The following is a 23,889-nucleotide window of genomic DNA, read 5'->3' as shown; positions in this document are numbered from 1 at the left end:
TGTACTGCAAAGTGATATATATATTCAGATTCTTTTCCATTATAGGTTATTACAAGATATTGAACATAGTTCCCTGTACAATGCAGTAGGTCCTTGTTGTTTATTTTATATACAATAGTCTGTATCTGTTAATCCCAAATTCCAAATTTATCCCTTCCCCGCTTCCCCTCATTACAGGTTTTTTGAAGGTAGCTATTGAACATTAAGGGAAGAGGTTTTAAGCAATCATCCTCTCCCAAGACTGAAAAAAACAGTCCAGAAATCACTGATGGCTGTTATGAAACCATGTATTTCATCTCAGTTCTTTCATGTTTTTGTAGGAGCTGGACACACCATTTAGACTCTATGGACTGACAATGAATCCCTTGATCTACAATATCACACGAGTAGTTATCCTTTCTGCTGTCTCAGGTGTTATAAGTGATCTTCTAGGATTTAATATAAGAGTAAGTGTGATTATCACTCTTTAGCATCTGCCTTAGTCTTAAAACTTATTGTATATAGTAATCTTTGTTCTTCCCACTGTGTGTGTGTGTGTGTGTGTGTGTGTGTGTGAGAGAGAGAGAGCGAGAGAGGGAGGGTGGAAGGAGGGAGGGAGGGACTGGCATGGAAATAACTCTTGAGGTAGAGAAATAGACATTTGAAATAGACATTCAGCTTAGGTTTTCTCATTTTATGCAAGTACAATAGATCGTGCTCTTGAACGGAACAAAAAAATCAAGTTTGAATCTCATGTCAATTTAATAGCGTGGGCTGTGTTGGCCTCTGATCTAGGGAAATGTACAGAGGTAGAATGAATGAAAACCAAAAACCCATGAACTGCAGTATATCTTTTTTGATCCTGGAAATTGTTAACGGTTTTTTCTCTATGATGTTCTATGGTTGCTGTTGTCACAGTTGGTACTTTTTTCTTATGTAAATGGTTCTTGGTTTACATGTAAGTGTACCTATCAACCCCACCTATTTGTCATAAAACTAACTATTTTGGTGATTTTCTTTTCTTAGCTGTGGAAAATTAAGTCATAAGCTGAGTCATGTGCCCGGACTTTCTCCCCTTGCTGGCATCAGTGCTTAACCCATTAAGGAAAGAGATGACTGCAAACCCATGAGACACCCACCTGCTTGTTCACACGGAGAGGTGCCCTCAGCTCTACCTAATCTAACGAATGGTGTTTTCAGAGGAACAGAGCCTTTTCCAACTGGGTGTGCATGCTAAAAACCTGTATTTTCATGGTTTTCAAATAGTATGAATAGTCAGGAGACTGAAGACTGTTGTGTTATAGTAACTTAAGGACAACTTTTTAAGTTAAGAAATTTATTCTGGGCATTTCAGTGCTGTGACAGTTATATTTATTGGAAATAGTCTTTTGGGTAACTATGGCAGATGCCCAAAGCATGAAGCAAAATCCTTTATTGGAAATATGCAAATTCAGTACTTTTCTATTACAGTCTATAGAATTGGAGATTTCATTTCTCTAGCAAAGAGAGATCAAGTTTAAACTATTTTAGGTTGAACCTGAATAAAAGAACTTTATTGCAGAATTTCAGTTTCTAGGCTTTTTTGTTGTTGTTGAAAGAAAAAAATAACCTTTTAAACTGTGATTTTCTGTTAAACTGTGGAGAAAATTTTAATTAGTTTATAATTTTGAAGTTAATCCTAATAACTGTATAGTTGTTGGTGAAAGAGTCATGCATGTAATATGGCATGTAGTTCAGCATGAGAAACTTAAGTCTATGCACCCTCATCCGTGTCCACCAGAAAACACGTTTTCCATTTAAATCATCTGAGCTATGTTTCCCATCACACTACTAAGTGAAGCGTTCATAGTTTATCTGTTGTGAGACTCAATGTATTTAACCCTCAGTATAATCTCATGTCCTCGGTGTCTGTACTGAGCCAAGCTATGCCACTGATGATTTGGATTCTCTTATCAGTATCCCCTGTTACACATACATGCGTATACATATGTTAATGAAAACTCTAATAGTCTACATTTAATTCCTGCTCATTAAGTTACCCACTTTGAAGAATCTCTCGAGGCAAATTGAAAGCCCACATTTTAATGACAAGATTTTGTGAATTTTTAAATGGAAATAATTAGGAAGCTTAGTTTTTACATGTGAAATGTGTACATGCAAAATCAGTGTATCATTTACACATATCCTAAGATGCAGGAAGATTTTTGAGGTTTAAAGATGAATTTCTTGAGTCCAGGAATTGAGGTCAGACCTTTCTGGATTCATATCCTTGGCTCTGCTATTTATTAGCTTCATAGTCTAAGGCAAGTTACTTAACATTTTTGCATCTCAATTTCCTTACCTGTTTAATAAGGATAATAACTACCTAATAGTGTTGTTAAGGTTAAATGAGATTATCATGTAAGGCACTTAACATAGCATAAAGTACGTAGCCCTTAATAAATCCACAACAAACATTTGTAATTACTGTTTAAAACCCTTTAAAAGTCTTTTGCTGATAGATTCCTAACTGTGAAGATAGAAACATAGGGGGCAAGATTGCTGAACTAGAAGTGGATTACCAAAAATTTGCAGCCATTCCAAATACTGCGTGAGAGTTACAATTCTTTTTAAAAAGTAAAACCCCATTATAGTGATTTACCTTTGGAAGGAACTGATCTGTAAAGGCACTTCAGTGTCTCAACAGATGGCTCATAGAAATCATGCTTTAACTATTTTCCATAAGGAACAAGAGCAGCTATCTCAAATCCAGGATTGAGCTGCTCAGTGCAGATTTCGGATGAAGAAAGCTGATGCCTTTATCTTTTTCTCCTACAAAAAAAAAAACCACTGTTCTATTTTTATTTGAATTTTTCACACAGTGAATTCTGTAGCGTAAATGCAGTGCTCAGAATAGTTTACTCTTGTGAGTTGTTTCGATTATGGTTTTGATGGTGTATAATTTGTTTAAATGATTTTTCAGGTGGGTAAAATTAACTGTATGGGTAGCTGCTTATGTCGGAAACTTGGGAATCATTTTTCACTCTTGCCTTTCTCATACCTCACATCCAGTCATCAAGTCTGTGAGTAATTATCTTCTAGATATTTTTCTAATCAGTCCATTCTTCTCCATCCCCACTTTCACCACCCTCATCTAAGTCAACATCCTTTGTTTTTGAACAAGATTCTGCTTTTCTGCCCCTCTCCCCCATGCCCACCTATTCATCTCAAAAGTTAATGTGTCTTTTCTGAAATGCAAGTCTCAGTCTCATCGTTTAGAATCCATTAATGGCTTAGTATTACTTTGAAGGTAAAAATCCAAAATCTTTTTAGCAAGGTGTATAGTCCTACCTTGTTGAGAAAGATTTTTGAATCTTTATATTTGAAAGATGTTTTTTCTGGGCATAAAATTCTAGTTTTAAAGATGTTGCTGCTCTACTGCCTCCTGGATTGCATTGCTTCTCACAAGAAGTCTGCTGTCACTGTCATCTTTGTTCTTCTGTATGTAATGTCTTTTTTTTTTTTTTTTTTTAACTCTGGCTGCTTTTAAGGTTTTTATCTTTTTTCATTGAATTTGTGCTATTTAGTTATAATGTGCATTGGTGTAGTTGTCTTCATTTTTTGTGTGTGTGCTTGGGATTTGTTGCACTTACTGGGTCTCTGGATTTTTAGTTTTCATCAAATTTGGAAAAATTTTGACTGTTATTTCTTAAAATAAGTTTTCTATACCCCAGTCTCCCACCTCCTGAGACTCCATATGTTTATTAGGTTGCTTGAAGTTGTCCCACAGCTTACTGATGTTCTGTACATTGTCCCAGTCTTCTGTTTTTAATTTCTATTAAAGACAGAAGACTGGGACAACTATTTCTATTGCTGTGCCTCAAGTTCACTGACCTATTCTTCTGCACTAATTTGCTGTTAATCCTACCCAATGTATTTTGTCTACAGAATTTTGATATTGCTTTTTCATTTTTTTGTATCCTCATGTCTCTCTTTAACATGCTGTTTCTTTTCTCTATCTTGTTTTTATAATATTTATAATAGAAATAGTAAATAAGAACATTGTAACAGCTATCATCTGTGTTATTTTGGGGTTTGTTTTTATTGATTTATTTTTCTCCTCGTTTTGGGTCATATTTTCCTGCTTCTTTACATGCCTAGTAATTTCTTAATGGATGTGAATTTTTACATTGTTGGGTGTTGGGTTTTCGTGTGTGTGTATTCTTTTAAATATTCTTGAGCTTTGTTTTAGAATGCAGTTATGATACTTGAAAACAGTTTGATCATTTCAAGGCTTGCTTTTAAGCTTTGTTAGGTGGGCCAGAGCAGCGTTTACTCTGGTGCTACTTTTCTCCACAACTGAAGCAAAATCCTCCTGAGTCCTCTACCTGATACCCTGTTCATGATGATGTTTTTCCAGTTTGACTGTAGGAACATGAACCCTTCCCAGCTCAAGAATTTTTGGCCTGCTTCTTTTTGGTGGTTCTTTTTTCCCTGTTGGGTATTTCCTTGTGCTGATCAATACTCACCTGAAAACTTGAAAGGAAACCTCTGCACATTTTTGGAGCTCTCTCCTCTCTGTGCAGCTGTCCTCTTCTCTCTATGCAGCTGTCTTCTCTCTGGTACTCTACCTGCCAATTCTAGCTGTCCTGGCCTCCCCAAATTCTTAACTCTCACCTCCTCAACTCAGCAAGGCTGCTTGGTTCAGTTTGGGTTCCCGCTTCCTATGCCACAGCCTAGAAACTGCCTCTAAGTAATCTGGGCCAACCATGGGGCTCACCTCATTTAATTCCACTGTCTTTTACTGCCTGTTGTCCAACATCTAACACCCATTTTTTCATATATATTTTTCCTTTCTTTTTTTTTTAAGTTGTCTGAGGTGGGAGAGTAAATGTTTTTCCCCCCTTAGTAAATAGAAAAAAGTTTACTCAATTGCTCAAGCCAAAGGCTTAGGGTTTATTCTTGGCTCCTCTCTTTCCCTCCATATCTAATCTACCACCCAGTCACGTTGGTTCTGTGTTTCCACCGCTAACAGACTGAGCCTCCTTTGCGCTCAGCTGGATTACTGTGCTGACCCACTGTTCCCTTCCCATTCTTGCCTCTGCAGTTGGTTCTCCACAGCCACGTGAGTGACCTTAAAAATATGGAGACTATATCATTCCTACTTACATCTTTCCTGGCTTTCCCTATGCTGGCCTCCAAGGCCCTTCATTATCAGGCCTGCTTCCCTTTCCAAATTCCCCTCCTCAGTACCTGACAGCCACACTGGCCTCCCTGTGTTCCTCCATTATACCAAGTTCTTTCTTATCTCAGACTGTGCCTGGAATGTTTTCTTAAGTTCTCCCCTGAATGGCTTCTCAGCTGTCAGTTCCTTAGCAGGACCTTCTCTGAGTTAAAGTTGTTCCCCATCTTATCCTTGTTATCAGTTATATATGGTCCTGTTCATTTCCTTCATGGCACTTATCAGAATCTGATTATCTTATTTATTTTTTGCCTACTTGTTTCTGTCCTTCCCCACTAGAATATAAGTCCCTTAAGGCAGGAATTTTGTTGTTGTTGTTTTTCACTCCTAGGTCCCCAGAATGCAGAAGAGTACCTGACCCCATAATAGGTACGTAATATAAATGCATAGAATAAATGAATAATAGACCTCAAGTAATTTACTGTTAATGTAGTTTTTTTGTTTTTTTGTTTTTTTCTTCTGTTAGGATGGAAGAGTTGTACTCTCAGTGCTTCATTTATTCCTGTATAATAATTTCTAGGAGATTGGACTTTTGTTTTGATCTCCCAAAAGGAGTGATGCTTTAACATTTACCTGGTACTGAGAAATTAAATAAACCAAGATGTAAAAATAGAACTAGATTAGGCCATACATACATTTAATTGAAATAATAACCATAGATGGATAAGAAAAATACCTGTTCAGCTACTTTTATAATTTGTATTGGGAAAAATTCTGTCTCCTAAAATCGCTATGGAGGTATGACTTCAAACTTCCTAAATATGTACATTATGCCTCATGTATAATATAAACACTTTGAAAAGCTGAATAACCAAATACTTGCCTAATTGGGGTATGGTTTTCTTAACTTTCAGAGACAAGTAGAAAAGTTCTAAATACCAGGATGTCCTCTAAAGTGTAAGCTTACGGGTCTGTGTTTTTATTTTTGGTTCATTGTATCTAGAGGTAAGTGAACCTGTGAACTGTAAAAATAACCCTCTTTCAAATTAATGAAATTCATTTTCAAAATTTTTTAGTCTACACACTCTATAATGGGCCAAATGGGTCTTACTCCCAAATATAGTGTATGATTTGGAATTATCAGGAAGTAAATTCATTAAACTTAATCTCATCTATACAGCTGTTGACTAGTTTGGTCATTTAAAGTAATCCTTTGCTTCTTGCAGTTATTAATGCCCATCTTGAATAATGAAGTTTGATTTTCCAAATGTGCAATAATTCCATTCCTTTCCTGCAGCACACTCTGAGCCTATATGCTGTAATAAGGTATTACTCAAGGTAACAAATAGTTGTTGTTTATTAAGGACAAAATAAGCCTCTTGATTTGCTATAAACATTTGCTAATAGTTCTGCTTGACTTTAATGCAAACATTGGAAAATAGACAAATAACCACAGGATTCTTTGGAAAAATATAGGTTCAGGCTAAATTAAAGCACTTGGCTATGTTTTTGTATCTTAATGTGTATGTGAGAAAGGTTCAGAGTTCTTTGGCAGAACTCTACTAAATTCTACTCTTGATAAGCCTTCATACTCCCTTCTTACACTTAAGGCTCTACTTGCATAGAAACTTTGAAAACAGATCCAAGTTAGTGGATATCTTAAACTAATTCAGTCAACTGAAGCAAAGATTATAGAGTTCATGTCATAATCATGGCGTGCTTTAAACCAGTCATTGTATTGCTGATAAACCTTAATAGCATAAGCAGTAAAGAGCTGCCTAAATAAACAAATCTGTTATTGTTTAAAAAGCACAAGTAGTTCTTAGCACTGGAGCATGCCAGGATGATGTAAGAAGTTGCTCTGATATATTCTTCACGCCAGACTGAATCATCACGTTTTGTGACTGAAGTCTGTCTACACCAGTGTTCCTTAGTTCCTGGAGCTCACTCTGGACTAAGCTCGAGCTTAAACACATCTCTGTGGAGGTCGGTAGTTAAGACTGTCACACAGTTTAACTAATTTGAGTACTCCTTGCTTTCTTAAAACCCAATTCTCTTTGAATGTTGGACACATTAAACATGAAGCTCTTCATTAGTTCACTTCGAAAAGCATTTGACTTTTTCTACATGAGAATATCTGACTATTAAAAAAGGAAATAACCAAGGTATGCTCAGGTAGAAATAAAAAGCCACATGCTTTTCTGTGTCCAAGACTTCTGAAATAGGAGTTGACTCTGTGCAAATGCTACTTGGCCCCAAAAATTTAATGTACGAGGGTTAGAAGACAATATTATAGGCTCTTACTCACTAATCATATCTCTAGGGAGACAACGTGATAGCATCCCAGAACTTTTTTGCTGTTACGACCAGTAAGAAAATATGTCCACTAAAACAACAACGAAATGATTTTGCTGCCACTCTGCAGGCTTTGCTACAACAAACACACATCTCCATGGTGGGGCTCAGGGTTTGGAGTTTATTTTCAGTGTGAGTTCAGTAATGGCAGGCGGGAATTGATTTTTCAACTCAAGAGGAGTATTCAGTTAACCATGGTCTTGAACTAGGTTTTAGGCATTATTCATACCAAGAATTTCAGTGAAATCAAGTCAAAATACTTCACTCTACAAGTACAACCTAGAGTAAATAAAATGATTTAAAAATAATGTGAAATGCCATAGTCTGATGAAATAGAGTTTGTGACCTTGTGGTAACTGGACTTACACGGCTATGTCCATTAGAAATGTCTGATGACAATTTCCAATAAGACAAGTCCTTTTCTTTCCCTGACAGTGTAAGAAAGGATTTTTGGGGGGGTAGCAAATTATTTATGCAAAGCTATTTTCCTTACAGTGAAAGGTATTAAGTAGGTATAATGATATTCAACTCAAACTAATTTTGAGCTTTACATATAGATAAAAATGTATAGCTATACAGGTAAAGTCATCATTGTAAGAGTCTTTCTGATTGTAGGACTTTGAATATTTGTTACTTGTAGGGATAAAAATCTATTTGAGGACTCACATCATGATGAGAATTAGCTCCACAAATAGAAAAAGCAACACTACATAAACCTGACAGTAAAAGAAATGCAGGCCATGAACTGATTTTTTTCTTTTTTTTTTAATATCTATATAAAAAATAACGAGCAATTTACAGGTCTCTTTCTCTAATCAGAACCTCAAGTGTATATATAAAGGTACTGTACAATATATAAACATTTACAACCAGTACATCCATATTTTGCTTAGCATTCCAAGGCCACATTGCTAAGTCAGTACAGAATCAGTACAGTGACAGGTTACTTAGAAAGGAAAGAGCCACATCAGACTGACAACAGATGACATCAAAGTTATGTCGCAGTTAACAATAAAAATTGGATTTTTATCACTAATTGTGGACTATAGGGAAAATAAATCATTTCTGTGATACTAAATTCTTAGCATTTATCAAGCCTTCTAATTCTTCTCTATTCAAGTAGTTACAATAGGTGGGTAAATATAGTTCTGGATGAAAAGGGGATTTCAGAAATCTCACTCTGGGAAGCATGTCTTATCTACAGGGGCTGATTTAGTTGTTATATTAAAGAATTTCACAGTCAGACTCTGAGAGGGAAGGACCTGGACATGATGTGTTTCACAATAACAAGATGAACCCAGGGTGACAGAACAAGTGTGTTCAAATACTCCAGAAAATGGTTTTATTCTGAGAATGTTCCTTTATTTATAGATGCTACTGAATGCTGCTTCCGGGGGCTGAGAAACCCGGATCTATTTTATGGAGCTAAAAACTGTCTCCACCTTCCAACAAACAAACATCTTTAATTAGACTTTAAAAAAGAATTCTGAAAATCTGTACAAGCTAAGCAGATGTTTACTCTCCCTTTCTTGTTTGTAAATAAGTTAATGTAGCTAGATATTAAAATTAAATAAGATCTAGCAAGGACTGTCTACCACGTTTGTTCTCACTTGCTTGTGAGCCGGTCTCACACAGGTTCTGCTTCTCAACATTCGAACTTGTATAGCTGCTGCCAGATGAGTTGGTACCTCATCTGGCAATGGACCGTGAAACTGGTTTCATGATTAAGTCCCTCTTCAAATATGTATTATGTATTAATGACTAATGACTTAGTAGTTGGTTCAACCAAGATATCCAGAAATAGAAATTTGGTAGTTTTTCTTCAAATAGCAATAAGCAATATTTCCACATGCTTCTTTGTGGTTTCATAATAAAATAAATGAAATAAAAGGGTGATCTGAGACGCTATAACACATTAGGGTTGGATAACACAGCAGGAGGTGAGCTCTTAATCGACTGAAGTGCTTTCTCATTTGAACATTCATTTGTAAATAACATCTTTTTAACAGTTATTTGAAATACCTTATCCGGCCAAATTAAAATAAACAGCCATAAGAAAGTCAATATTTGACTGCATTTTTTTTTTTTCTTTCCAGGAGTGATGTTTGAGAGTTTTATTTTTAAACGGGGACCATCAGTAAGCTGTTAGGAGGGGCAACTGCCATCTATAATGATGAGTTAACAATCTCTTCTTCTGCAAGGGCTCAAATATTTCTCTCTGTGAACATGCAACATGCTATTGAGAATATCAACTTCCAAGCCAAACCTAGTTTTTTCATTACTGTGGAAATATCTGAGTGAGAAGGATAAAATAGACATGATACAGTAGATAACTTGGCACAAAGATAAAGTGAGTTGTGACCACGTTGTGAATATCAACATGTCATTTGTTCAGACACTCATGAAGACGAGCTGGGCGGCCTGAGCCGGGCGTGTCCGATGAGGGTGTGGGTGCGGCTCCTTCCTGAGCGCAAGGCGTGCAGCCAGCCAGGGGGACAGTGGGTTCTTAGCAATCCTGCAGGCCCCTCATGCAGCCTAGGTAACTTGATGCTCAAATTAAAATGTACTTATGTGTATTTCAGAATTCCTGAAAAAATGATTTTGGGGGGGGAGGGGAACACTGCTTTTTAGTAGGAGAAGATTACAACTTGTTTTTCTTTGTTTTATACTAAAGGTCACAGTCGCTTCTCGGCCACCCCAGTAGTGCCTGTGGCTCTACTTGCACTTGGCACCTTCCAAGGCCCTGGAGTTATTGGTGTTTTCTTAGCTGGAGAACCGCTTTCAGGTTTGAACCCTCCACTCTCTTTGTTTTTGTCAGCTGCCTCTAGTTCTTTTCTTTTGTGATCTTCTATTTTGTTTAAAACCATTCTTTCTTCAGGTTCCTGCTTTGGCTTCTTTTCTGATATTTTGACATTTTCTCCTGTTTTATCTTTACTAGAACTTGTTTCTACTAAGGTTGCTTTCTTTCCTTTTTCATTTTCCGATATAGCTCTACTAGTAGTGTTATTTGTCTTTTTGGACGGAAGAGACTTTTCATCCATTCTCTTGCTGTTTTTCTCTGGAGACCTGGTTCTGTGTTTTCCAGGCTGACTGTGATTTGTATCTTTCCTGACAACACCTGACCTTTCTTTCCCATCTGACATCTGCTCAGCGTTGTTGCTCACATGGCCCCCTACTCTTTGGTTCGCACTTGATTGGTCTTTGCTTCCTTCAGTTTTTTGCTGCTTCTTTGGGCTTGAAGACTGTCCTCTGCTTTTTCTGCAATGATCTTGTCCAGAAGCTGCCCTGGTGCTGATCTGACTACTTTTATTCTCTCCTTTCCTGGGGCTGAGTGATCGATCTCTGGGTCTTCTTTTGGGGTCATTTTTTAGAGGACTGGGAATCTTTTCTAAATGTTCCTCTGAATATCGACTGGCTGACTTTTCGGGACTAGCAGATCTGCCTCTTGGTGTGACACCATTTTCTACTTTCAAGAGATTTTTCTTATCACTGTGCCCATGACTGTTGGGTGGATCCCTTTTATTCACATTTTTATGGAGAAGAGACTGATGTTTTATATCAGACTGATTTTCATTTAAAGTGCTTTTCTTTTCAGGCACCATGTCCCTTAATTCTTCTGCCTTTTCACATATCTGAACTCTCATCAAAGATTCTTCAATTACTGGCACACGAGACTCTTCAAATATGGAAGCAGAATGTGAAGATGGGTGAAATGGTGACTGTTCATCATAAATCACATTGGAAGATGAAGGGTTATTAATATTCCAATCACCTACAAAAAGTGATTTGAGTAGAACATTATTAAATTTTAGAATTATAAATAGGAACAATTAAGTTTTGAATTTTTTGATAGCCATTTGAATTTTACTGACTGCTTAAACAAACAGCCTGAGTATTTTATAAATAAAGTTCATGTATGTTTAGATCTCTCTCTATAAAGGCAGACGTATACAGACAGCTATACTTGTACCTGAAGGGTAGGTTGTTTTATATATACAAAATAATAGTATTCATTTTTCCAATTACTTTTGTATAATAGGTACGATAATATATGATGTGTAAATTCTTTATAAGTAGCAAAAGCCCAATAAAAATCTTAAAAGAAATAAATAATAAAATTGGACCAAATTACCTGGTCCAAGCAGCTTACTAATTTAGCTATTATTGATGGATATAGCTTAAGGATTTGCCAAAGTCACTAATAAAGGAGACCAAACTGTGGTAACCAGAATGGAGTTCATGGGCATTTGTAAATAATTTTCTTGCTTTAAGCTGTCAAATTTAATGTCAAAAGGAAACTGAAAAGTGCAGAAGATAGAAGTAGATGTATTTAATAGCATCATTTTTAATTAAAAAGAAAAAAAAAAGAAGGAAGTGATTTACAAGACATGCAAATTTACCAAATCTTTTTAAGGAAAGACCAAGAAAAGCCCTGAAAGCCTTAATGTTGCTCAGGTTTCACGTAGGAGCACAGACCGGAAGGAGCCAAACCTGAAGAAGGAAGAGAAAAAGCCTAGGACTGTGTAAAAAAACACCACAGCGCAGTTAGCAAAGATGTCACCGGGGACGTATGGTTTACAAGCAGATGGTGGAAGGTAATACAGTCAGAGAATTACAGGCTGGAAGGGGACTGTAGGAGGTCATGTCTATACTTATCCCTCAAAAGCTCTATGGGGGGAAGGGAGGAAACTGGAACGGACAAGGACTAAATGGTGTGGTATTGTACTTCTAGACGCGTGTGCTCAGTTGATAAATGGTGATTTTCAAATACTGTGATATTTCAAAAACATACAGTGAAACCAAGGAAGTTTAAGATCAGTGCAGGACTACAGAAATGGTCCCAAGTGCAACTCCTTGTCTCCAGGTAGAGCTAAAGTAACTTGTTTTTGACAAATGACCAGAAAAGCCTAAAGTTCTTATGCTGCTCATTGAGAGAGAAACTCATCTTACTATAAGGAAAAAAATAACATTTGAAGAGATTTCAAATGCTTTTCATGACATTAAAATCGTTTGCCTCTAATGTTCTTGTGTTTTATAGGCACGTTTCTCTGCAAAAGCAACTATGTTTTCTGTTGAAACTAGCTTAACATATATATTCTAGTCTAACAAAAGTTCTGTATGAAGTCACTTATTTTGTAATATTATTATTTATAGTAACTAACTTTAGATGGTTCTGGTGGTTACCTCTGAATTAGCTAGTAAAATATCTGTCCCCTCCAAATAGATATTCCTTTTCCTTCTGCTGCCCCCTCCCTAACACATTCTCAGCTTTTCAGCTACAGGTGAGTTACTTAACTTACCATGGTCAGGTATCAAGCCAGTTCCTGGCCTCAAAAGAAGAAGAACTTTATTTCCACCGGCCTGAATGAGCTCAATTGCTCGAGTATGTGTGATGCCTTGTGTAGGTTCTCCATTGATCTCAACAATCTGGTCCCCAACCTAGACAGGGAACATTCACAGAAACAACATGAAAGTACACATCCTCTTTCAGTTCTGTTCTGTCATCCCTAGAGCCACCCAACTCTGCTGAATGACTCTCTTTGTAAAATATTTAACTTGTGCACAGGGCTGTTGTTATGCTAGAGTTGATGAGGAGTAGACAGGTGGTAGCACTAGGAAGAGATGATGTCCAGTTTTATTTACGCTATAAAAGTTTATATGACTAGACTAGTAAGCAGGATCTGGGCATCTTGAAGTCAAGAATCAAATTCTAAAAGTTTTCAACCAAAGGTTAAGTGGTGGGAGAGGTGAAGGCTCTATGACCCACATGATACCACAGAGCTACCTCTGATTAATCCGCCTGTGAAGGGTACTTTCCGACTTGAGCTGAATATCCTAAATCCTAGGCACGTGGCTCCTCATCTTTGAAGCCTATCCTGGCCTCCAGGGAGAACTGCCTACTCCTTCCTTTGTGTTGCCGCTACGCCCTGTACATATATGAGGCATTACCTAAATGAAATATTTATAGACTAAAACTCAAGAAAATTCAGCTTGGAGAAATTCATACTAATATGAATACTTATTTAAAACCAATAGCTGGCTTACACTAAATGACTCTAGTGTGTAGTGATTTCCCTAGAAAACAAACAAAAATTAGGGATCAGAATAAAATGCCTCAGTACCATTGCTATTTACTAGAAATGTTGTCTGTAGTTATTTGAAAAGAAAAAGGAAACATGTGAATGAGTGAAGTATAACTTCTGCAAAGGACCTGGTTAAAGATAATGATGGTAATGATTTTAAAATATATCCAGATTTTAAACAACATTTCGAGGTGACAAACAACTAAAGGGTACTGGCTTCAAAACAGAAAAACTGAACAATGGACAATTACTGAAATTCCAAAAAGCAATTCAAATATTTGCAGAGCTTACTAAAACAATGCAGAAATAACAGAAGAGGACGCAGTAATTATTTAACAGAGGTGGGTAGGATTGCTCTGTATCCACAGCTGCAGCAGAGCACAGTGGCTTGGGAGCTGGGCTTTGGAGTCATAAGGTCTGTGGTTCACTCCTGGCTCAACCTCATCCTAGCAGAGTGGTCTCATTTTCCTCTCTGTTAAGTGGGGATAACATTAGTACCTACCTACCTCCTGGGGTTGTTGGGAGCAATTAATGAGCTAAAAACAGGATTATACACCAAGCACAAATAAATGTTAATTTTCAAATTATCTATTTTCTGGTTTTCCAAAAAAAGATTTAAAGCATAGCAGGATGAGGGACTTCCCTGGTGGCACAGTGGTTAAGAATCTGCCTGCCAGTGAAGGGAACACGGGTTTGATCGCTGGTCCGGCCGGGATGATCCCACGTGTTGCAGAGCAACTAAGCCTGTGCCACAACTACTGAGCCTGCACTCTAGAGCCCGTGAGCCACAACTACTGAAGCCCGTGCGCCTAGAGCCCGTGCTCCACAACAAGAGAAGCCACCACAATGAGAAACCTGCGCACCGCAACGAAGAGTAGCCCCCGCTCGCCACAACTAGTGAAAGCCCAAGTGCAGCAACAAAGACCCAAGCAGCCAAAAAAAAAACCAAAAACAGTGTAGCAGGATGAAGATTTAACTATAGACTGCACCCCGTTCTATACAATGCAAAAATTTTTCAAGTAAACTAAGAAAATAGAACGTTTTATTGCATATTTATGGGAAAAAAAATAAGAGTGAAGAAATGGAGGATAACACAAAATAGATGGATTTAACACAAAGTGGGAAAAAAATCTAAAAAAAACCCCAAAATAAGATGATAATAAACATAATAGGATGGAGAAAAAGTAATAAACATAATTCACTAAAAAACCCTTATATCCAGAATAGGTATGTAAGTGAAACAAAAGTTGGTACCCAGATTTCCTTCAATAAATGATTATAGAAAAATCATTTTCATGAGGAAACACAGATGACAAATTAGCACCAGATATAAAACCCTCTGATAATTAGAGAAGTGAAAATTAAAATAGATACTACTTGGAGCATGCTTTGGGTACATCTTGTAAAAACGTGATTGAGGTTATAATTCATTTCAATTATATTCTTTGGCTTAAATTCTCTGTCCAAACCTGCATATTTCTTATTCTTTCAGCACAACAAATAAACTGCAAAAAACTTGTAATTGAACAGATCTGCCACCAGGTGTCATCTTTGTTTAAATTAAAAACTAAATTAGGGTGAAGGAGAGGAAAGCCATGGCTTTAAGATTTATGGTAGAGAGGCCCTCAAAAGGGGAAAAAGTTCTAAACTGGACTACACAAAGCTTAAGATAAAAAATCACACCTTTGAGAGGGAAATGTAAACATTCTTTTAAATGTTTGTTACTTTAAAAAATTTAAGTGTGATAAAAATACAAAAAATGGGGAATATATCTTTTGATAAGAATAAAGATTCAAGGTCAGGTGTTTGTATTACTGAAAAATAGAATTGTGGGGGACAGAGGAGAAGAGAGAGGAGAGAAGAAAGAAATGAAAGGGGAAGAAAAAAATGAGAATAGGAGAACCAAAAGAGGGAAAGTGGGAAGAAGGATAGAGAAAAATTGTGTTCATTTTTAAAAAAGTCACTTTTTTAAGGCAGTCTTGCAGTTTTTAAAACAACATCCACTAAAATGTATTAAAATGACTAAACAATATTTCTAACACATTGCTTACATTATCTCACAACCTGTTAAGACCCTTTATGCCTCCCAAAGGAATTGAGTCCAAACGACATAATCATGGCCTGATGTGAAAGCACACAGACCAGGCTGAGAGACAACGGACCTGGGTCCCTCTGTGGCTGTGACTGAGTCTCCCTGAGCCTCAGTTTTAATCTGCAAGTGGGGATAATGCCACCTACCTCACAGAGTTTTTGTGAGACTAAAACTAATACAAGTGAAAACAAACATGTGGTCTGGAAGACAGCAGACTCTTAATAGTTTCTAAATCTGATTCTGTTCTTTGTCAAATATTTCAGTCTGACACTATTCCCTAATATGGACTTTTTCCATTCAGCTGATTTCTCATTCCCTTAATCCAGAACCTTTTTCCTTCCTCTCTAAATCTTAACAGGATTTAAGGACCAGCTGAAGACTCACTAAATGTACAGATCCTCTCAACACCTTTCCATCTATATTAAAAGTTAACATTTTCTTGTTTTAGTGAATTATACTATTACACTGCTTATTCCTTCATATAGCCCAAGTCCTGTCTACCCAGTAATAAGTTCTGGGAGTTAATCTTAAATATTAAAAAAAAAAAATTAATTCTCTCATTATCTAGAAATATTAACCATGCATTCTATTCTTTCAACAAATATCTATGGAGCATCTACTATCAATATTCAAGGCACTACCTCAGGTGCTGAAGATACTGGAATAATAGGTACAGGACACAAAGTACAGTGTCAGCTTAACAGAAAAGACACGGGAGAAGAGGAGAGAGGCAAGAGGGGAAGGCAGGATGGACGCTCAGGTGGCTTCATGCACGAGTGTCAGCTGGAGAGAAATGCTCATCTTTTGGGACAGTGGCCACCTGAGTAAGTTGTCATTTACAGCAAAGCTCCCATGATCCCTACACCAAGTCAAGATTTTGATAATTTAGTAGCCAGAAAAATAATTCTCTGAAAAGCTGATTTATTAGAGTTTAGAACAAACCTGGGCATAGCAGTAATAGCTTATTTGCTTTTGCTTTCAAATTTCAGAGTTTCTTTTTTATATTAAAGCTGATTTAATCCCATAATTCTAAAGTTTCTGCTCATTATTAAGAATAACATGTTTTAGAAATAGAATCCTTTAAGGCCTCTTTGTTTGCCTTTTATTTGGTGCGATTAGTGTATCTGAGGGTTATATTTGAAAGCAACATTTCAATTATATCCTAGTTTTTGGTTTAACTGGAGTTTTGTGATACAATATACAATGGGAGATTTTTTTTAAACTCCAGATTTAAATGACTTAGAGATTTTTTTTTAAAAAGGCAGGGGGTGGAGGAGAAAAAGGACCAAGAAAACCAGAAATAAGTATGCCATCCCCATAAACAGTGCCTCAAACTGCTCTTACTAAAACTTTTAAGAAGTTTACTTGGGCCATGTATTTTACGTGTATTATAGCTCTGCGTTTTGTGCAGGGTCAGAGTAGCGACCCAACTATGCACAGCTACAAGGTGGCAGAACCAGAGTTCGATCCTTGTCCTGTCTGATTTCCAAACCCACGTTCTTCTCCCCACTTTATGAAACTGTCCCTACAAGAAAGTGAAGTGCGGCGAGAGCAGACAGCTCAGCTTCAGCACACGAATGGACTTCGGCCATCAGCCCCTCTCCTTGCCATCAACACCCTCCAGCTCTGCTTCTGCTGCTCTGCGTTTGCACCCTCCCCATTTTCTCTGCTTTCTATGGTCCACTAATGACAGGCCTTATCCAGAGTCCCGCCCCTGGCCCACAGTTCTCTAAATCTTCTCCTTTAGTGAACTCATCCCCAGCAAAGGCATCAGTTATCACTTCTGTCTGGGTAATGTCACAACCTGGGACTCTACCTCTTGTCCTAACTGCCTGCTAAATATTTACACCTGCTCAACCAGCTGGTCCTTCAACATGACTACAACTTAGTACATCATCAGTCTTTGCCAAATCCTTTCTCCCACTGGCCTCCCTCACGTTTTTTTCACAGTACTGTACAAAAAAGTCTGGTCCTTTAGAGAAAGGATGGTATCTTGTTTTGGGGTCACTCTTTCTCCCAGCTCATTCAGTATCATGTATAAATCCTTGGGTAAAGCAAACACTCAGTAAATGTTTATGAAATGAGTAATGGGAGTGGAGTAGTGATGTACATAATTCAAAACTGCAAAATCACCCAGAAGACGTTTCTAATCATTGTTAGAATATACCGTCTAATAATTTGCCAGGGTCATTTGCCTTTCCAATTAGTTTACTTAGTTAAATGTAAAAGAGAAAAAAAAAAAGGAGAAGAAGAAAAAGAAAAATTTCTCTTTCCCTGATGCCTTTTGGTAGCAGAGGGAGGAAGTCCAAAGTTCTCTTGAACAGTAAGGGGAAGGCTGTCCGGATTTTATAATTTTTAGCATATAAAATTTTTAGCATATAATTGAATACCAGTAAATTAACTATTTTTAAAAAAATTGAGGCCAGCAAATGTCTTCTATATAAGAGTCCTCTAAGTAACATCTAGAGAAGGAAGGAAAATATCTTTTGCAGATCCATAAACCATCTGGCCCCAATGCCATGTACACAGCTATAGTGTTTCAGAGCTGAGAACACCGATGCAGAAACACTGCTGATGTGATTCCTAGTCCTGCAAATGATAATAAAGGTTGGGAGAGTCATGCTTTTCGACCTCTGGCTCCCTCTAGAAGTAGCTAAGAGGGGAAAAAAAATCCTGGGATTATTGTTTCTTGGAAGAAGTCGATGATTCTGTTTCATCCTGGCTTTCCCAAGACTTTTAATAAGATGAAAGTATATTTTATTTATTAATCCATTTGCCCTTGAATGTTGACTACGTAAGTAAAATTGATTTTTTTCTTACTGACCAAAGTCAAGCCAGCGCAAGCAGCCTAACTGCAATACAGTATAGCACCCTGCGGAGAGGAAATGAAATCATGACAAGCATCTGCCTTTCAGGTTTTAGTGATGGAAAATCTTACTTCATAGATTCAGGAGGTTTCTGCATTCCTTTTAATCAACTATTTTCAGAAGTTTCCAGTCCGGAGCCAGAACCAAAGGTTGCAGACAGAAGCCAACTCACGTGAATTCTGCCGTCTTTGATGGCAGGACCATCCTCAGCGAGACGGAGGATGAACAGCCCCATGTTGTATTCCTTCCCACCCCTGAGGCTGAATCCAAAGCCCCGGGGGCCTCGCTCCAGCTCCACTGGGTAACAACCAAGGCTCTAGAGAGAGAAGTGTAAGAAAAACAAGCTTACATGGACTGCTTTATTTAAAGTGTGAAGAAAGACTCCTTTTATGGCCGGAAGAAATGATTTATACTCTCAATACGCACTTTAAAAAAAAAATTGAAGTACAGTTAATTTACGATGTTGTGTTAGTTTCAAGTGCACAACAAAGTGATTCAGTTACACATGTATATATATCTATTCTTTTTCAGATTCTTTTCCATTATAGTTTATTACAAGATATTGAGTATAGTTCTGTGCTCGACAGTAGGTCCCTGTTGTTTACCTATTTTATATATAGTAGGGTGTATATGTTATCTCAAACTCCGAATTTATCCCCCGTTCCCGCCCCCCCCATCCCCTTTCGTAACCTTAGTGTCTTCTATATCTGTGGGTCTATTTTTGTTTTGTAAATAAGTTCATTTGTATCATTTTTTTGGGATTTCACATATAAGTGCTATCCTATGATATCAATATGCATTTCTATATCATAAGGAAGGAATGTACGTTTTGGTTGAAGGGCTACTTAATTTCTATAAATGCAGCCTAAATTAATTTGAAGATTACATGTCTTCTCTACTAGTTGGTCAATATGCAACAGAACAATCAGAGAACAGAATTTTGAACAGTGCTTCCTTTAAGCAGATTTTGACTAATTTTCCTGAAAAAAGAAAAAAAAAACCCACCCCAAATCCTTCTTTAACTAAAACACTGCTATTTCTAGGTACTCAACTAAGGGTTAAAATTTCTCCAATAGAGGATAAACTTCTTTTTCACTCTTTACGTCATCTCGTGGACACTAAGAGAATGCCAAACACAGAGTAGGTCCTTAAGAATGATCAATTTTGGGAACAAATTTATCTGAACTGATTTGCAATTAAAATTCATCAGTGTCAGTGATTCAGCAACTGAAAAGAACAGTCTGCATGGGGGGGGGGGGAATCTCTGTTACCTGATTGTGCCAACTGCCTATGACTGAAATCATTGCAGTGTCCGGCTGTGCAAGGTGCTTGTGGTCAGACCACGAGTGTCTGTAAGAAGTGGAGACGTCTTTTCCAATTTCACCTTCTGTGACACTTCTACAGGAAAGAGAAATCAAGTCACTCTGTGAACTAAGAATATGAAAAACAGCCTAAAAGTAAAAGCAGATCAATTTCTTTTCCTTTAAAAGCTGAATTTTGCCATTCTCCCTCTGACAAACTGCTATTAAGACAAGCTGTATCTAGAAGCAGAGAGATGCCAGGCAAAAACTAGCCATTAACTCCAGCATGGCTTAAAGTCTGTCAACACCCCCAGGCTGTTTTTTTGTTTTGTTTTTGTTTTTTTGTTCTAAGGGTGTCTCAGCACAGTTTACATCAAGGAAAACTGCACTCAAGTCACTGAACCAGAGGGCAGATAAGCTGACCTTGTTACAGTGAAAAATGGCTCTCCTGCAGTACCAATGCCTGTGAAAATGCTGAATTTTTGTTAATTTCATTTTTGTTTCATGACTAATATTTTCAATGAAAGAGGAAAGAAATATGCACAGATACTGCTCAGGTAGTCTGAGAAGACGGTAATTGATGTGGGTCTGGGGGTTTCCCTACCAAAATCGTGGGGACCTAGAGCAGCAGAGTAGGTGCTACTGTCACTTCTTTCTAATCCCCACCTGTCAGCATGATTGGATGGTTACGCTGCACCCTGCGCTGGGGCTGGGAAGAGGGGGAGGAAGGGACAGAGGGCCTGGAGGCAGTAGAAGTCTCATCTTGACCTAACCGGCTGGCTTCTGCATAAGTGTGTGGAGATGAGTGGGGGTGGGTGGGTGATGAAAAGTGGGGAGATGAGCAGAGATAAAAACCAAAACCTCAGGAGAGCAGCCCCACCTGTCCCCAGGTATGTGGTTGGCCTGTGACTGTCCCACGGGCCTGTGCTGCAGGGCTGGGCTTTGCCTGGCGGAGTTCGTTCCTGATGGTGGACCAAGATGCTCTGTTCAAAGGCGAAAACAAGAGAAATAAGAATTTGTACATAAAGATGTGAAAGTGAGACAATAACGAGTGGTTGTCACTTTCCCGACGGTAGTGACTTTACACAAGCAGCACTGCTGTCAGCTGCCTGCGACTGGAACTAACGTCTTTTTCCCTGTGGCTTCTGATTGATGTTTATGTTTGAAGAGAACAGGAATCATTCTTACTGCACACGCTTTCCCTCTTTCACCTGTTTTGGTCGTCCACACAACATGAAAATCAGAAATGAACACATTCCATACTATTATCTAGAGGACTGAGCTCTGGGAACTACCTTGTAACATATTTATGGGTTTCCAGAGTGTACTGCCCATAACTGGTAAACCACTCTAGATGACAAAGACAGGTCTCAGGAATGCTGGAACACAGAGGCCAGTCTGGAAATTACACACGTATCTTTAACCTGCATCTTTAATGTAGCAGTAGTTATTTCACCTGACTCTAGTATCAAAGAGAAACTTACAAAATCATCCTGAGTGTTGACAAATGTTCATAAAGATTTTACTGATTTTATTTTCTAAGAGCACAGATGTAAGTGAAAAAAGGAACATTTGTTTCAGTATCATCCTCAACAGATCCAGAACTGTTGTTCCTTGAAGGCGGATTTCATAACTAAGCAAAGTAACTGCTTGCATCTAGAACTAGATGCCAATTCATGGGAGATGACAGTTAAAAGACACTCTGGAGGTTGTCAGACTCATATTTATTTTTAAAGCTTAAACTTTTGGACTTCCCTTGTGGTGCAGTGGTTAAGAATCCGCCTGCCAATGTAAGGGACACGGGTTCGAGCTCTGGTCCGGGAAGATCCCACATGCCACGGAACAACTAAGACCGTGTGCCACAGCTACTGAGCCTACGCTCTACAACCCGTGAGCCACAACTACTGAGCCCACGTGCCACAACTACTGAAGCCCGCATGCCTAGAGCCCGTGCTCCGCAACGAGAAGCCCGCGCGCCGCAACTAGAGAAAGCCTGTGCGCAGCAACGAAGACCCAACACAGCCAAAAAAAAAAAAAAAAAGCTGAAACTTTCTAATGTTTTATCCTGCCCAAATTTTAAAACATAGGATATTTTAAAATATCAAAGAGAGCATAGATTAATGATTAAGATCATGAACTTTGGAGCAAGACTGATGGGGTTTCAGCCAGAGCCCATCATTTACTAGCTATGTGTTCTTGAACAAATTACTTTAATTCTCTGTGCTTCTAATCATCTCATCAATGAAAAGGGAATTACAGCTACCTTGTGGGGTTACTGTATAGATAAACATGCTTAGAACAGTGCCTGGCATATCATATTCACTATATAAATGTTTCTATTAAAATTATCATTATGGTTATCATATCATCAAAATGATTGGGGCTATATTTCTTATTTGGGCTATATTTCTCTTAAGGTCTGAAATATTTACCTAACTTAGCAAAAATGCTCCATGTAAGAGGCCATTTTTAGGTTAGAACATGTAGAAACTGATAAAACCTGAATCTCAGAATATAATGAAAACAGAGAAAGACTGATGTGAAAAACAAGGAATATGAATGTTTAGGAAGCAATTTCTATTGAGAAAGCTGGGACTTCAGGGTCACTAAATACATCACTATTTTATGGCTTGGATTAAGTTGTTTCTCTTCAAAGTTCTTGGGACTAAAAACATAGATAAATAATTTATTCTTAGTTAAGAACTTCTTGTAACTGAAAGTAACTGAGAGTACTCTGAAAACACAGGCCAGGGTGTAAACAGTGGCAGGATGAGACTAATGATATCTGGCTAAGCTGTGGCAGCCCCTGAGGATTTCTGATGCTCTGACTCTGCCTGCTGGGCTTGTGTGCCTACATGGATTTCAACACGTGCCAGATGTAGAGATGGAGGCCCAACCTTTGCAGAACGTATCCAGAGGGTTGTCTTTCCTCTTTAAAATCAAATGATCCAAGAAGGGAGAGCGGTGCATGAACTTTTTTTAATTTTTATTTTTGGTGAGGGGTGACCTGGAAATTTGTTTGTTGCACTTTTATTCACTATTGTGAATTTAATTTTCCTAATTACCTTAACAAATTACTTTTGTTGGCCTCCTTGCTGACCTCCTTGCCACCAATCTCAACTTTATTCCACCTCCCAGGTTCCAGTCCTGGCACATACACTGAAACATGCCACGGCCTCGCTTAGAAACCTACGGCAACTTTCTATTGCTTGGAAGATACTATCCAAACTGTCACCTGGCGCTCCTGGCTTCCCACTTCATCTCCTGTTCAAAATATCATGTCCTCTGTGAAATCTTACCTGCTCCTTAAGCACACTGTTTTCATAGCATTTACCACTTTGTGTCAGGGCTGGGTGAATACCTGTCTCCCCTGCTAGACTGTGAACTCCTTGACTGCAGGAATCGCACTTCATTCATATTCTTGTGCCCATTAGAAATTCCACACTTCATTCATATTCCTGTGCCCATTAGAAATTCCAGAAGTCCTTCCACCTTTGCTCACTGGGTATGTCAACTTCTAGTTACCTGCCTCTAAACGTGAGTGCCCATTATAGAGTTGAATCCTCTTCTGTCATTATAAATTTATGGCTACTATTGAGGGAATGGAAACTGCTGGGAAAAATTACATCTATCAACAAGATGACTGGGAGATACTTGTACCTTTGTATTAGTCCAATTTAGATACATTTTTTTGGCTTCACTAGCTTGGCTAGAGCAATGGGTATATAACTTCAGAGCAGGACAGTATAAATAAGCTGATCAATTTCAAGTTTTCCTCTATCTTCCCCTAAGGACGAGAGATATAGCAGCTAGGCAAAAAGCACCACAAATTGGTGCTTACTCTTTCAGTTACATGTTTTTTCATTTTCCTCTTCAAGGTTAAATAAACTTTCTATCATGGTATTCTTTTCATTTTTAGTCCTTCAACCCATGCTACATAACTTCTCCAATTCATTTCTGTGTTAAAAGATGTTCTGCTTTTCAAAGTTAAATATTTATTCCATGATGTCAAACAGGCCTATGTTCTCTCTGAATTTTATCTGAAGATTCT

The 23,889-nt window shown here is 37.9% G+C and overlaps 2 protein-coding genes and 1 long non-coding RNA gene across 10 annotated transcripts in view; 2 read left to right on the top strand and 1 right to left on the bottom strand.

Annotated features, from left to right (window-relative positions):
* The window catches only part of PHTF1 (putative homeodomain transcription factor 1), a 61,781-nt gene extending 60,239 nt beyond the window's left edge, over positions 1-1,542 (top strand). For all 3 annotated transcript variants that reach the window (XM_059928259.1, XM_059928251.1, XM_059928269.1), the window contains 2 exons: positions 321-446; positions 1,006-1,542. In XM_059928259.1, the coding sequence (XP_059784242.1) occupies positions 321-446; positions 1,006-1,026 (147 nt within the window). In that variant the 3' untranslated portion in view covers positions 1,027-1,542. The remainder of the gene's footprint in view (positions 1-320; positions 447-1,005) is intronic.
* A 4,958-nt stretch (positions 1,543-6,500) lies between these two features.
* Positions 6,501-11,218, top strand: LOC132369054 (uncharacterized). Its single transcript, XR_009504227.1, has 3 exons — positions 6,501-10,034; positions 10,170-10,280; positions 11,091-11,218. It is a non-coding gene; the product is annotated as an uncharacterized LOC132369054 (long non-coding RNA).
* MAGI3 (membrane associated guanylate kinase, WW and PDZ domain containing 3) overlaps positions 8,239-23,889 on the bottom strand; it is a 255,902-nt gene continuing 240,251 nt past the window's right edge. For 2 of the 6 annotated variants that reach the window (XM_059928156.1, XM_059928164.1), the window contains exons 17-21: positions 20,719-20,821; positions 19,809-19,935; positions 18,710-18,853; positions 12,796-12,934; positions 8,239-11,267 (exon numbers count right to left, since the gene is read on the bottom strand). In XM_059928156.1, the coding sequence (XP_059784139.1) occupies positions 10,171-11,267; positions 12,796-12,934; positions 18,710-18,853; positions 19,809-19,935; positions 20,719-20,821 (1,610 nt within the window). In that variant the 3' untranslated portion in view covers positions 8,239-10,170. Of the gene's footprint in view, positions 11,268-11,926; positions 11,987-12,795; positions 12,935-18,709; positions 18,854-19,808; positions 19,936-20,718; positions 20,822-23,889 lie in introns of those variants that run through there. The other 4 variants (XM_059928174.1, XM_059928183.1, XM_059928194.1 and 1 more) reach the window with 2 other exon arrangements.

This window comes from Balaenoptera ricei, chromosome 1 (assembly GCF_028023285.1).
Source record: "Balaenoptera ricei isolate mBalRic1 chromosome 1, mBalRic1.hap2, whole genome shotgun sequence".
Lineage (NCBI taxonomy): Eukaryota > Metazoa > Chordata > Mammalia > Artiodactyla > Balaenopteridae > Balaenoptera > Balaenoptera ricei.
The sequence above is the reverse complement of the archived record's forward strand: the minus strand, read 5'-3'. Positions and strand labels throughout refer to the sequence as shown.